The sequence below is a fragment of the Mauremys mutica genome, chromosome 5 (assembly GCF_020497125.1).
Source record: "Mauremys mutica isolate MM-2020 ecotype Southern chromosome 5, ASM2049712v1, whole genome shotgun sequence".
NCBI classification, from domain to species: Eukaryota; Metazoa; Chordata; order Testudines; family Geoemydidae; genus Mauremys; species Mauremys mutica.
The window spans coordinates 145,082,719-145,096,487 of record NC_059076.1 but is presented as its reverse complement, the minus strand read 5'-3'; the positions used below and the strand labels follow the sequence as shown (position 1 = coordinate 145,096,487).

Sequence of the window (13,769 nt, the reverse complement as noted above, 5' to 3'; positions counted from 1 at the left end):
CCAGAGAGGACTTTGGTCTCACCCCACTGGCTAACCACAAGTCACACAAGCAATTTCCTTAGACACTCCAGTCTCCCAGCATCACCACCAGTGCCACTCGTCCTGGGGATGAATGGTTATGAAAACCAACACTCCAGTAAAAGAAAAAGGTTCCCTCGATCTCAAAGGACCAAGCCCCAGACCCAGGTCAATATACACATCAGATCTTACCCACAAATCACGCTGTTGCCAATCCTTTAGAATCTAAAATCTAAAGGTTTATTTACAAAGGGAAAAAGGTAGAGATGAGAGGTAGAATTGGTTAAATGGAATCAATTACATACAGTAATGGCAAAGTTCTTAGTTCAGGCTTGCAGCAGTGCTGGAGTAAACTGCAGGTTCAGATTAAGTCTCTGGAATACATCCCCCACTGGGATGGGTCGTTCAGTCCCTTGTGTAAAGCTTCAGTTTGTAGCAAAGTCCCTCCAGAGGTAAGAAGCAGGATTGAAGACAAGATGGAGATGATGCATCAGCCTTATATAGACTTTTCCAGGTGTAAGAATCTCTTTGTCCTCACTGTGGAAAATTACAGCAAAATGGAGTCTGCAGTCACATGGACAAGTCTCTGCATATTTTGCTGAGTCACAAGGCGTGTCTGCCTTCTCTCCATGGGTCAATTGTGTAGCTGATGGTCCTTAATGGGCCATCAAGCCAGCTAGGCAGGGCTAACACCAGCTTGTCTGGGATATTTCCCAGAAGCAGAGCATAATACAAAATACAGACAGTACAGAGCCAATACTTATAACTTCAACTACAAAATGATACACAGACATACAGACAGCATAATCATAACCAGCAACCCAGAACCTGGTCTTAGACACCTTATATGACCCCCTTTACTTAAGATTTGGTGCCACTACAGGACCTTGGTTGCAACCCATGTTCTATATGGTCCCAATTTATATCAATAACGTCACAGGGGCGATGAAAAAGTGTTTCCAAATGGAAGGGACAAACTAAACGGGGGTGTGGGGGAAGGGAGGAAGTAGGCAGGTTAGTCCTTTCGTCATCATATTATCAATGACGACGAGAACATAGATGGGAACAACCAAAATCTGCATATTCACTATGCAGAGAAATATGAAGGTTTTGGTTGTGAGACGTCACCGGTGTGGTGCTCTGCTCTGTTCAGTGTTGATAACAGTCAGCTGCGCGTGTGCGTGTTCCCTCTGCCTGCTGCCCTGGATCTGTGCAGATCGCTGGGATAGTAAACCCCGAGAGAACCCCCAATGACCACAGACTCCGATAAGGTCTGTGACGATGGTGTTCTGGCGGGACCCAACTGAGAGTGCCAAATCAGGACCAATTGCTCAAACAGGGCAGTCACAGCCCTAAGCTGGGGTTTTTCCACCTCTAAGGCAAACCAAACCAGCCAGACAAAAGGGACTTCGGTCTCACCCCACTGGCTAACCACATGTCACACAAGCAATTTCTTTAGACACTCCAGTCTCCCAGTATCACCACCAGTGCACTCGTCCTGGGGATGAATGGTTATGAAAACCAACACCCCAATAAAAGAAAAAGGTTCTCTCGATCCCAAAGGACCAAGCCCCAGACCCAGGTCAATATACACATCAGATCTTACCCACAAATCACGCTGTTGCCAATCCTTTAGAATCTAAAATCTAAAGGTTTATTTACAAAGGGAAAAAGGTAGAGATGAGAGGTAGAATTGGTTAAATGGAATCAATTACATACAGTGATGGCAAAGTTCTTAGTTCAGGCTTGCAGCAGTGATGGAATAAACTGCAGGTTCAAATCAAGTCTCTGGAGTACATCCTCCGCTGGGATGGGTCCTCAGTCCTTTGTGCAGAGCTTCAGCTTGTAGCAAAGTCCCTCCAGAGGTAAGAAGCAGGGTTGAAGACAAGATGGAGATGATGCATCAGCCTTATATAGGCTTTTTCAGGTGTAAGAACCTCTTTGTTCTTACTGTGGAAAATCACCACAAAATGGAGTCTGCAGTCACATGGACAAGTCTCTGCATACCTTGCTGAGTCACATGGCGTGTCTGCCTTCTTTCCATGGGTCAATTGTGTAGCTGATGGTCCTTAATGGGCCATCAAGCAGGCTAAGCAGAGCTAACACCAGCTTGTCTGGGATATCACCCAGAAGCACAGCACCAACTTGAAATACAGACAGTATAGAGCCAATATACATAACTTCAACTAAAAATGATACATACATACAGACAGCATAATCATAACCAGCAACCCATAACCTGGTCTTAGACACTTTATATGACCCCCTTTACCTAAGATTTGGTGCCACTACAGGACCTCGGTTGCAACCCATGTTCTATATGGTCCCAATTTATATCAATAACGTCACAAGGTCTGAAGGCACCGGCCAGGTTTATTGTCAAATGAAGCACAGTAATAGTTTCCTGTAGACTCTACAGGACATACTAGGAATATGTGCCCCCTGGCAATGGACCGTCTTAGTCAGTGGTGGGACACTCCACTGCCCCCTAGGCTGGACCAAGACACCGCCCCAGGGATGCCTTCTTATACACCGGTACAAACATGTTACACATCACTCCTGTCGTATGAGGTGCAGCCCCTCCACGTAGAACGGTACAACCTCTCTACATAGTAAGGTGCCGCCTCTCACCTTGCACATGTTGGTTTGAACAAAACACTCTATCCATCATATTACCCTTTTGGCCCTGTCTTTAGGAGGGGTTCGCCTGTTCCTGGTTATCTGTGTGGAATGTGCCAGCATTGGAGTGTTCTGGTGCCATCCCAGCATATGTTTGTATCTCTAGTGTCCAGGTATGTGTCTTTTTGCAGCATCAGCCCTTTCCTTGCCGGCTCCTGCGAGCAGGGCCTGCCTCTGGCTCACAGCTTAACTCGGCTTTATGTGAGCAAAGTCTTGATCCTTCCTTTAGTTCAGGCCTTAGGCCTCATACCGGGCCTCTGATGCAAGAGTTTATGTTCCAGGGCCTCATCTTACTACAGTTTCTACCTGGGTGGAGTAGAATCTACTTTCTAGCACAGAAAGTCACTCAAAATACAACCCATTTCCAATTTAATTCCTGGCCCTTTTTGGAAACTAGCCCTCCCCCCTCCCCCCATGTCCCAAAGAAAAGCAATTATTGCTGCTGCTCTGAGCACATCCTCAAGAAACATTCCAAGGAACGCAGGAGACTCCCTCTGCTGTCAAGACACAGTCATAACCGCTTTGGAACTGGGCCAGTTCTTTGAAAACGTATGTACCTGAGACGCAAATCAGAGCCTAAGAGTAGAAACCCAGTTCCGTTCTCCCCCATCCAACTACCGCCGGCGGTTAGGGTTGCAACCTGTAGAAGTGTGTCATGATATTGCAACATCAAAAAAATTATGGGGATGCTGTTAATGGCCTTCGGTCTATTCACCTAGTTTATGGGCATTGTTAGAGGGCTTTCCCTCCACCCGCCCACTTCCCTGGTTCTTGTCACGCAGACAGCAAGCGGCAAAAGACCAGAAGTCCGAAGTGCAGACAGTGCGATGTTTATTGGGGTTAATGTCCAGCAAACTTGATTCCAATTTCCCTGCCTACTTCCTGTTTGACCCCAGCTTATATAGTAATATTCTCAGCTATACCTTAACCAATCACTGCACTGAAATCTATCTAACCAATCGGAACATAATTCGCTAACCAATTATATCCCACTACCCTAATTAACTGACACCTACCAAAATTAATTACACAGCAGAGAGAAACAGTTACAGAACCAGACAGATTAACAATAGGAAAGTGGGGGCCAAAAAAATAAAACACACAGAAATGAGGGTTTCACAACCACAACCATTGGTAAGTGATGTCTTGCCAGACAGGCTGCTGTCAAACTGAGCTCCTCACCAGCGGGTGGCTGGGAAATATTCTAGCTTGGAAATTAAGGCGCTTTCTGAGGTGCTGGGACCTGCATGTCACAGCCCAGCTGGTCCATGGGCCTGCTTACAAATCCACCTAGAAAGCAGAGAGCAGCTGGCATCATTCCACAAATTCCGGTTGATTGGATGGATGTGAACACAGTCTTCTCTGCCTCCAATCCCCTCATGGTAGTTGTCTGGCTGATTCTGTGCCCAGAACCTACGGATCAGAGTGTTAATGTCTCCGTGGAGAAGCACAGCCAGTTCCCGAGCTCAGTTCTGCTCTGTGGACTCTGTTGTTGGCAGGGGACCAAGACACCCAGTAATGACGCGGTGAAGCGATGCACCCCCCGGCCACCCCTCAGAGTTCTCCACAGCTCTTGTGGCCATGGTAACGAAGGGCTTCTGACGGCCGGGGGTAGCACCTGCCCTGTGCCTGACAGGCCAGCAAAGAGCCAAAGTCAGTGTGTGGCTCCAAATGCTGAGCAGCAGCAACTCGGATCTCAGTGCCCAGAACCCCAGAACAGGTGGCACAGCACGTCCCAGGCACCCCCGGGATGGGAACGCAGGAACGGGAAGAGAGGGCAGCGGGGGCCAGTCATTAACTTCTCCCTGGCCCTGCTTATGGGCCTCGCCCACAGCCCCCTGAGGTCACTGCACCGACTGCAGCTGGCTCCGGCCATGCCCCCGGCCCCACAGCCTCCCCGTTCCCAGCCTGACCGAGGGGAGAGCGCAGCGCAATCCCAAGGAGAGCGGGAACCTGCCGCCCACTCCAGACTCCCCTGGCTGCACTGAGTCGACTTGGGGCCAGACCCTCAGCTGGTGTAAATCCCTGTGGTTCATTCAAGTCAATGCCGAGTTACCCAGGGGAGGCTCTGGCCCTGGGTCTCAGTGGGCACTGAACACACACTCCGTGTTGAGGCTCCTGCTCTAAGCAAAGGGGCATTAGCAGAAATTCCTGAGGGGATTCACTGCTGTCGTGGCAGCGCCCGGGGGCCTCCCTCAGGATCGGTCCCACTGTGCCGGGTGCTGCATAGACACCAGGGGCCGCACAGACGCTGCCCGAAAGAGCTTGTGACCAAACGTGTAATAAATAATCACGTCTCTCAAGCTTTACTCACCCCCTGCTTGCGTCTGCTCTGTATTCTGTGCCATCCGCCCAGCGCCAGCTGCCTTCTGTCTCCCGGTCGCTGAGTCCAATCCAGTGAGCTTCTCCCTGGGTCTCGTTGGAGAGAAACTCCTGCACAACACAGTTTGCAGCATGTGCAGGTCACCCAAGAGAGGCTGCAGGATGCAGCCGCAGCTGCCTGGGCTGAACAGATTTTGGGGGAGAGGAAAGGGCGTCTGGTGGTGTGAGCAGGGCACTGGGCAGCGGGAGACGCGGTGTCCTGCCCCCAACGCTGACAGTGACTAGCTGGGAGACCCTGAGGGAGCCCTGGAGCAGCTCTGTGTCTGTGTCTGCATCTGTATCTGCCTGGGGCTAACAGCAGGGACCTGTCTCAGAACACTCCCCCCACGGCCCCTCAGAGCTGGGCTGCGGCAGGTACTGACGGGCACCTCAGAGTTCACACCAGCCCCCTGCCCTTGCAGGAGGCAAAGCTCGGAGCAGAGAACTGGGTGCAAAGTCTGGCCCTGCCGGAGGGTGGGATTTTCCTCCTCCGAAAGTGCCGCAGAGGCCTGGGGTGAGGGCTACAGTGGGCATGTGGGGAGAGAGGATTCTCTGAGAGGTGCATGACCCCTTGCACACAAGCCTTCCAGATACAGGCTTCCAGATTGTCCAGCAGGAGCTCAGGCCTGGGGAGAGGGATCAAATGGGCCCTCACTGGGAAAGGCCATTGGGTTTGCAGGAAATGCTACATTGGAAGTAGGGAAAATCAGAAATGAGCCTGACCCCAAATCTCCCCACCTCCCCCCGGCACCCCAGATCCTGGATCTGTTCCTCTGCCCATCTCTGCTTTTAAACTGATGGGTGAATGCCCTGAATCAGGTACTAAGGCTTTGCATCCTCTCCGATAGTTTGCCAAAAGGCACATCGCAGAATTGGAACTACAGCTGCCCCCTCCCACCTCCTTCTGGTGTGAAACAAGGCACTGACCCATTATCCAAGCCCCTTGGAGCTTCCTGCGCTCACCTGTTCCGCCTGGGAGGAGACAGAGGTCAGGTGTAATTTCCAATTTACACAGAACCGCTCGGCATCGTCCCACGACTTTTTTTCTTGTGAAAAGTAATAGAAGTTCCCACTGTAAAACCTCCAGCGTCCGGAGAACAATTTCAGCACGTCACCTAGGAGCAGAGACTGAGGTGAGACACCCGGGCTAAAGTCACAGGGACACATGCAGGGAACTCAGGGTTTCTAGTGCTGCATTTCCCCTGCCCTTCAGCAGCCCCAAGCCCAGAGAGCTTCTGAATCCTGATTCTCCAACATCACAATAAGTAACTTTTGTGGCCACGTGATGGATCCCACAGAGTGCTGCAGAAAGCAGACACCACGGGGTCACTCCCCCAGCACTGAAATGCAGCTGCATCTGGGCTGGAGCATGGGCGCTGGTCCCAGTGCAGAGCAGCACGGCTGTAACGGGAAAGGGAAGACTCACTGTGCAGCTGAGCTGGCAGGGGGAATTCAGGAGGGGGAATGTAGCTGCCCGAGGTAGAAGATCTCCTGGTTTTGCATCAACAATTTTCATTGATCATAAGTGATGAAGGTCTCGGGTCTTTGCACTTTGGCACCACCCCCAACACCCTGCTGGGGGCACTGGCTCAGGGATGGTTCTGAAAGTAACGCCCCATACGCTGAAATGCCAGGGTCACTTTCTGCCTGTGACCTGACTGGTTTGGAGCATCTAAGAAGAAGTGACAGCTGGGTGCTCCCATTAGGCTAACAAGGCCTAGGGTGTAATTTAACTCCAAACCGATCACCACGGTGTGGACCCAGGTGCAGCCACCAGTGATTTTAATGGAAGAGAACTCGGTGCTGGAGAAAGTCGCTGCGTTGTCAGCCTGGGAGCCTGAAATCCTCCGTTCATCCTCAGCACCAGCAGAAACAGCACCAGCCAGCACAGCAGCTAGTACTTACTGCAGCGACCTTGCACTGCTGCTCGCGCTGCACTGATGTCCAGCCGGATCTGGATTTCTCCATACGCTGCACTGACGTTAACCAGCTGGGCTTTCAGCAGCTGGACTCCTGCCTGCGCGTCATCCAATAGCTGCAGACCTAGAAGAAAGTCACCGCGACGTCAGTGGAGATGCAGAACATTGATTATCAGCACGGGTGGTAGAGCAGCACCTGCAGGCCCCTGTGTGCCAGGCGCTGTATGGACAGGAGGGGACAGTCCCTGCTCTCAACAGCTCACAGTCAAAATAGACGCGAGGTGGGAGAAATAAAGGCTGATTTTCCTGCAGGGGAACCGAGGTGCAGGGAGAGGTGCCCAAGATCACACAGGAAGTTTGCAGCAGAGCTGGGAATTGACCCCAGCTCTCCTGAATTCTAGCCCTGTCCCCCCAATCTCCCCAGCCACCTCTTCCCAATCACTCCCCCCTCGTGAGCTGTGAGCGGGTCCCCTGCAGCATGGGGCAGAGCTGGGGCTGCAAGAACATCCATGGCCCCGAGCCCGGGCTCCAGGCCGGGATTTTGAACAGCCCAGCGTTCAGGCGAGTTCTGTGCCGGGGTTTAGTTCAGGCCCATTTTCTGACTGGACGCTGAATAACCTGATCCATGGACGGGTTTGTATGTGCAGCCCTGTGCCAGCCAGACAGACAGTTGTGAGACGTGGCCACAAGGGGGCGCTCCGCCTCCAGCAATGGGACTGTGGCAGGTACCCAAATTATTGGAGCTGCACAGGGAGGGCTCAGGGACTGGGGGGCAAATGGAGACCCACGAGTGCAGCTCCACTGACGTCCTGCTTACACCAGGGTCTGAATTCGGCCCTGTGTGTCTCATGAGCCGCATCCGTCTTTCCCGCCAATGCAACCCTGACAATACAGGGGCCAAGGTGAAAACTATGGAGCGAAGGGAGCAACAGTGAAAGGACGGAAGATGGTGACCACTAGGCATCCTGCGCAGGAGCATGGGGCGGATGCAGCCAGCCTGCCTCTGCCAGGAAGGGAGCAGGGGGGAAGCCTAGAGCAGCCACCCGTCCCTGGGAACAGAGCCTCCATTGGCAGAGGAAGGTGCAGAGCAGCAGCTCATTAGACAGGGGATGGGCCCTCCTGGCAGGGAAGTCTATGGAGGGGAGCAGGAGGATGCCAGGCACCCACCATCCCTGTAGGCAGGAGAGTGCTCAGCTTCCAGGCCAGGTGAGGGGAACTGACCCTGATGCCTAAGACCCTCGTCCTGCGACTTACTGTCCGATCCCTTCGCTGACGCGTCAGAGGTGTTGTCAGGCTGCAGAGAGACTTGGAGCTTCTGCACCGCTTCTTCAACCGCTTGCAGCTTGCTCTGTGCCCCGAAATCTAGAAATCACACGTCTGCAGGTCAGCGACTGAACCGAACTGCGGCTGGAGACCAGCCACGCGCAGAGGAACATGCTCCGAGCACGAGGCTGTTCTCTCTGACGTCTTTTATTTTAATCTTGGACAGTTTCCCTCCCGAGGAGGGACACCGGCACAGCCAAGGCCCCGTTCGGGGCTCTCTCCTGGTGTATGTCACAGAGCAGTGACCTGGAGCAGCCGGCTTCAGCCGCATGAGACGTGGCTCCCTCCTGCTCCTCGCCCGGGCCCGGCTGCCAGGGAGACTGGCCCAATGTGCTGGGGGGAGGCGCAGCGGGAGAAGGACAGAGCCCCCCGCAGGTAACTCTGGCAGGGCAGGGAGTGCATGGTGGCCCTGGGCTGGGCACGGGGGTCGCTGGGCAGAGGAGACACGTGGGGCAGTCACGTGTCCTCCCCTTTAGATTGTGGCCCCCCAGCACGGGGAGGCACCAGTCGTCTTTGCCACTCACTGCCCCTAAGGAACAGTGGCTTGTCTCCCCTCTCCTCCAAGAGCTCTCCACTCCAGCTCCCTGCTTTCAGCTGTTCGCTGGCCCCAGGGCAGGGACTCTTTGGCAGAGCAGGGAATTAAACCCAGCAGTCTGAGCCCCAGACAAGCACCTGAACCACTGGGTCGTCCGGTCTCTCCGTAGGGCATTTCAATGGTGCCATGAGGATGCCTGGGGCTGAGGCTCGTGCTGGTGATATGTGGTCAGGAACGGACCCAGCGTGACCCTCAGAGCACAGGTTGAGCATGTGGGGCTGCCACATGTGATCTGAAGTTCCTGAGGTGATGCTCAGGCAGGATGAAGTTCACCCAGACCATCCCTGACAGGTGGTTGTCTAACCTGTCCTTAAAAACCTCCCGTGATGGGGGTTCCACAGCCTCCCCTGGTGACCTGTGCCAGTGCTGGGCCATCGTTAGACTTCAAAAGTCTGTGCCAGTATCAAACCAGCAGGGCAAGATCTTACAGCTCCATCCGAACTCCCTGGAGCAGGAGATTTATTTGGAGAGACAGACTGGAAACACGGTCAATATTCTGCTGGAATGTGGGGGTGCCCCCCCAACCCCCCAGTCGAGCCAGCTGGCCTGTATGGAAGCTGGCAAATGTTGGGCTTGGAGCTGCAGTTGAACTTACATAGAACCGTCACAGCAAGGAGGGACGTGGCCAGGGCCAGACCCAGGAGGAGAAGAACAGGAATGACGATGCCCCCTGCCCTGTGCCGCCAAGGGACCGATGTCTTGAGAGAATTTCCTTGAAGGAGAAGAAGAAACGTATCCATGGAAAGTTACAGCTCAAATGCCACTGACCGAGGAAACTCCACCCCCGAAATCCATTACCTGCTCAGCCTCCTAGTCCCTGACTGTGGTTAACAGCAACAGCGGAATGAGGCCAAATAAGGTCAGAACCGACCTGAACTCGAATGAGAAAAGCGACCCTCCCTAAATCAGGAGTGACTCTAGTGCCAGGCAGGCGTCCTGTGAGAGAGATCTGGGAGCAGGACGTTCCCCCCTGCCTAAGCATTTCTTGAGAGGGAAGTTTAAGGCTTGTGAAGTCCAGGCCCAAAGGAGTATTTTTAAGTGAGAAAAGGAACCTGAAACAACTTATGAAATATGAACTCAACGAGGCAGTGAAATGAGGGGAAATGATTCTTTGCAGGAGAAAAGTGGGGCTGACAGCAGCCGTGTGCTCAGAAGGGCCTTTCTACAGTATCCCTGTCTGATAACCGATCCCCAGGATGCTAGGCTCCTCCCTGCAAGGCAGCCAAGGGGCGAATCACAGGGCAAAGCCCGAAGACTGTGTCTCCCCTGCACATTAAAAGGAGAAGACTGGAGCTGCATTCGAGCCAGGATCTATGTGTGGACAGAAGTAAGTGTGCTCGGTGTGCTCTGGATTTGGTCTCCCCAAGGGGAACGGCAGCTGCTTGGAGACACAAGACTGTCAGATTCTCCTCTCCCTGAAAGTCTCAGCCTGCCGCACCCATGAGTGGCAAGTTCTATGGGCCCGTGGTTCCCGGGCATCAGGAATATTCCTGGCCCATGAGCCTGGCTCCTGCCTGCCCCGCTCTGCACGCTCCCCCCGCATGCCCCCCGGCTCTGCCTGCCACCCCCAGGCGATTTAAAGCCGCCCAAGGGTGCCCACTGCCACCCAGCAGCGCAGCGGGACTGAACAGCTTCCTGCGCGCTCGTTCCACGTGGCTGCTGGAACGTCCTTGCAGCCCATTGTGGTGGGGCTGTGCCGCTGCACGAAGTCCCTTCCCCGAACACCCCTGCGGCCAACTGGAAGCTGTGGGGGCCGTCCCTGGGGACAGCAGCTTGTGGAGACCCTCCTGGCCTGCCCTGCCTAGGAGCCGCTGCCGGAGGGGATGCCCCAGGTAATCCAATTACATTGCAGAAGTGGCTTCTCTCACTCTAACCAAAGGGTGAAGCTGCCTCTCACTAATGTACTGAGTTTACAGTTCTCAGCCTTTCCTGAAACAGATTCCGGGAGGAGCTTGTCATAGGTCTCACCCCCACTTGGAACTGTTGGGCTCCAATGTGGGGACCTGACTTGGTTTCCCTCTAAACTAAAATCCTAGTTTAGATCTAGTAAGCTGCCACCACTCAATCAGATATGTGGATTGAGACACAGTCCTTCCCCAAAATCCTAGGGGATTCCAAGAGCCCCAAATCCATGGAGTTCTTACACCCAGGAGAAACAAACCATTCCCCTGCTTCCTCCCCCCTCCCTTTTCCTAGGAGAGATACCGGGATCCAACTACAGAGGGATACCTCCCCCTCCCCTTTCCCTGAGAATCCACCCAAGGAAAGACCAACAAGTCCTTAATAGAAAAGAATTTATTAAAGAATAAAAAGAAAGTAACTTGTCTCTGTAATTCAAGATAGAACAATACAGGGTCTAAGCTTATCAATCTCTGGAGAGAATTCCCCCTCCCCCTTTCTCAGTAAAAGCAATATCAGCAAACAGGAATAAAGCATTTCCTTTAGCAAACACACAATTGCAAATATAGAAATCAAATCATAAGACTAATTCGCCTTTCTAATTAATACTCGCTATTAATTAGTAGAAACTACTCCAGGAGAACTTGGAGACATGACTGTCCTCTCTTAGATCCAAAAAGAGCTCTCTGAGCAAAAAAGGAACACAGACAAAGGCTTCCCTCCACAGAGATTTGAAATTCCCCTGTCCCTTGATTGGTCCTCTGGGATGAGTCAGGGTGTTTCTCAGGTTACTGAGCTTGTTAACCCTTTCCAGGGAAAAGAGACCTTAACCGTGATCTGTTTATTTATGACAGAGCTTCTCTGTGACCCAGTGCAGGCTACATTCCCCTTCTGTTTTCCTTTGTCGCTGCAGAGAGCCTAGCTGAGCTCGGTGCGGAGCTGCAGCTGCCTACGGCCACACCCTCCACTTCTGTCAGCCCCGTCTCCATGCCTGTCTCCTGACCCTTCCTGGGCGTCTTTCATGTGTTCAATCCAGAACAGCTGCCACATGGCATCTGGATTGCACTGAAACCAAAGGGGATAAACAACCTCTGGAGCAGGCCCCTGTTCAGCTGACCCCTGCACAACCAAATGTAAGAACATAAAAATGGCCAGACTGGGTCAGACCAAAGGTCCATCCAGTCCAGTGTCCTGTCTGCCAACAGTGGCCAGTGCCAGGTGCCCCAGAGGCAATGAACAGAACAGGGAATCAGCAAGTGATCCAGCCCCTGTTGCCCATTCCCAGCTTCTGGCAAACACAGGGTAGGGACACCATCCCTGCCCAGCCTGGCTAATAGCCATTGATGGACTTGTCCTCCATGAACTTATCTAGGTCTTTTTTGAACCCAGCTAGAACTCCTGGGAGAGGCTGACGGTGGCAGTGAGCTGGGGAGGGGGAGCCTGGCTGGCTTTTATGGCCAGCCCATGGCACTGCGCTGCCCGGCAGGAGGCTGGGATGCTGGGCAGGGACTCCCATCTCTCCCCCTGTGCCCTTCTCCCGCTGGGGACTGGCAGGGGAGAGAACGCACTGGGAAGCACTGACCGAGCACCCTCACCCACTGCCCGTGGTGCTGGCTGGCCAGCACAAGGCTGAGCTCTGGGGACCTGGTCAGTGAAGCAAGCGGTCGCTGCCCAGGATGCTCATGCAGAGACCACAAAGCCAAGGAGAGGCCAGCGGGAGTCCAGGGTCCGGTGCAGCCTCTTGTGCTTACCTTTGGGCTGGGGAGCAGCTTCCGTCATCGGCATGTTCTCATAGATATTGTCCCTGGCCATTGTCCTGCCTTCGCGCTGAGCCGAGCCCCTGATCACTGGCCTGTGGGTCCTTTCTGCAGCCTGCTGGGTTAGAGCCTCCCTCTGACAGCAGCCCTGGCCCAGAAATAGAAATGGGAAGTGATGCCTGGCGGTGAGAGCCACCCTGTTGCCAGCTGGGCCATGTATTCTTGCCAGCACTCCCACAGTATTCGTGCCAGCAAATTAAAGAAGTATGGGCTGGATGATTGGACTATAAGGTGGATAGAAAGCTGGCTAGATCATCGGGCTCAACGGGTAATGATCAACGGCTCCATGTCTAGTTGGCAGCCGGTATCAAGTGGAGTGCCCCAAGGGACGGTGCTGGGGCCGGTTTTATTCAATATCTTCATTAACGATCTGGAGGATGGTGTGGACTGCACCCTTAGCAAGTTTGCAGATGACACTAAACTGGGAGGAGTGGTAGATACGCTGGAGGTTAGGGATAGGATACAGAGGGACCTAGACAAATTAGAGGATTGGGCCAAAAGAAATATGATGAGGTTCAACAAGGACAAGTGCAGAGTCCTGCACTTAGGATGGAAGAATCCCATGCACTGCTACAGACTAGGGACCGAGTGGCTAGGCAGCAGTTCTGCAGAAAAGGACCTAGGGGTTACAGTGGACGAGAAGTTGGATATGAGTCAGCAGTGTGCCCTTGTTGCCAAGAAGGCTAATGGCATTTTGGGTTGTATAAGTAGGGGCATTTCCAGCAGATCGAGGGATGTGATCATTCCCCTCTACTCAGCACTGGTGAGGCCTCATCTGGAGTACTGTGTCCAGTTTGGGGACCCACACTATAAGAAGGATGTGGATAAATTGGAGAGAGTCCAGTGGAGGGCAACAAAAATGATTAGGGGGCTGGAGCACATGATTTATGAGGAGAGGCTGAGGGAACTGGGATTGTTAAGTCTGCAGAAGAGAAGAGTGAGGGGGGATTTGATAGCTGCTTTCAACTACCTGAAAGGGGGTTCCAAAGAGGATGGACCTAGACTGTTCTCTGTGGTACCTGATGACAGAACAAGGAGCAATGGTCTCAAGTTGCAGTGGGGGAGGTTTAGGTTGGATATTAGGAAACACTATTTCCCTAGGAGGGTGGTGAAGCACTGGAATGGGTTACCTAGGGAGGTGGTGGAATCTCGTTCCTT

At 53.2% G+C, this 13,769-nt stretch overlaps 1 protein-coding gene and 1 long non-coding RNA gene across 2 annotated transcripts in view; both read right to left on the bottom strand.

Moving 5' to 3' along the window:
• The window catches only part of LOC123371055 (C-type lectin domain family 4 member F-like), a 52,276-nt gene extending 39,533 nt beyond the window's left edge, over window positions 1-12,743 (bottom strand). The window contains exons 1-2 of the mRNA XM_045018197.1: window positions 12,546-12,743; window positions 9,491-9,607 (exon numbers count right to left, since the gene is read on the bottom strand). Coding sequence (XP_044874132.1) covers window positions 9,491-9,607; window positions 12,546-12,606 — 178 coding nt within the window. The 5' untranslated portion in view covers window positions 12,607-12,743. The remainder of the gene's footprint in view (window positions 1-9,490; window positions 9,608-12,545) is intronic.
• Window positions 4,092-7,062, bottom strand: LOC123371058. Its single transcript, XR_006579692.1, has 4 exons — window positions 6,964-7,062; window positions 6,022-6,173; window positions 5,012-5,130; window positions 4,092-4,110 (listed from the first exon to the last, which is right to left on the bottom strand). It is a non-coding gene; the product is annotated as an uncharacterized LOC123371058 (long non-coding RNA).
• Window positions 12,744-13,769: the final 1,026 nt, after the last annotated feature.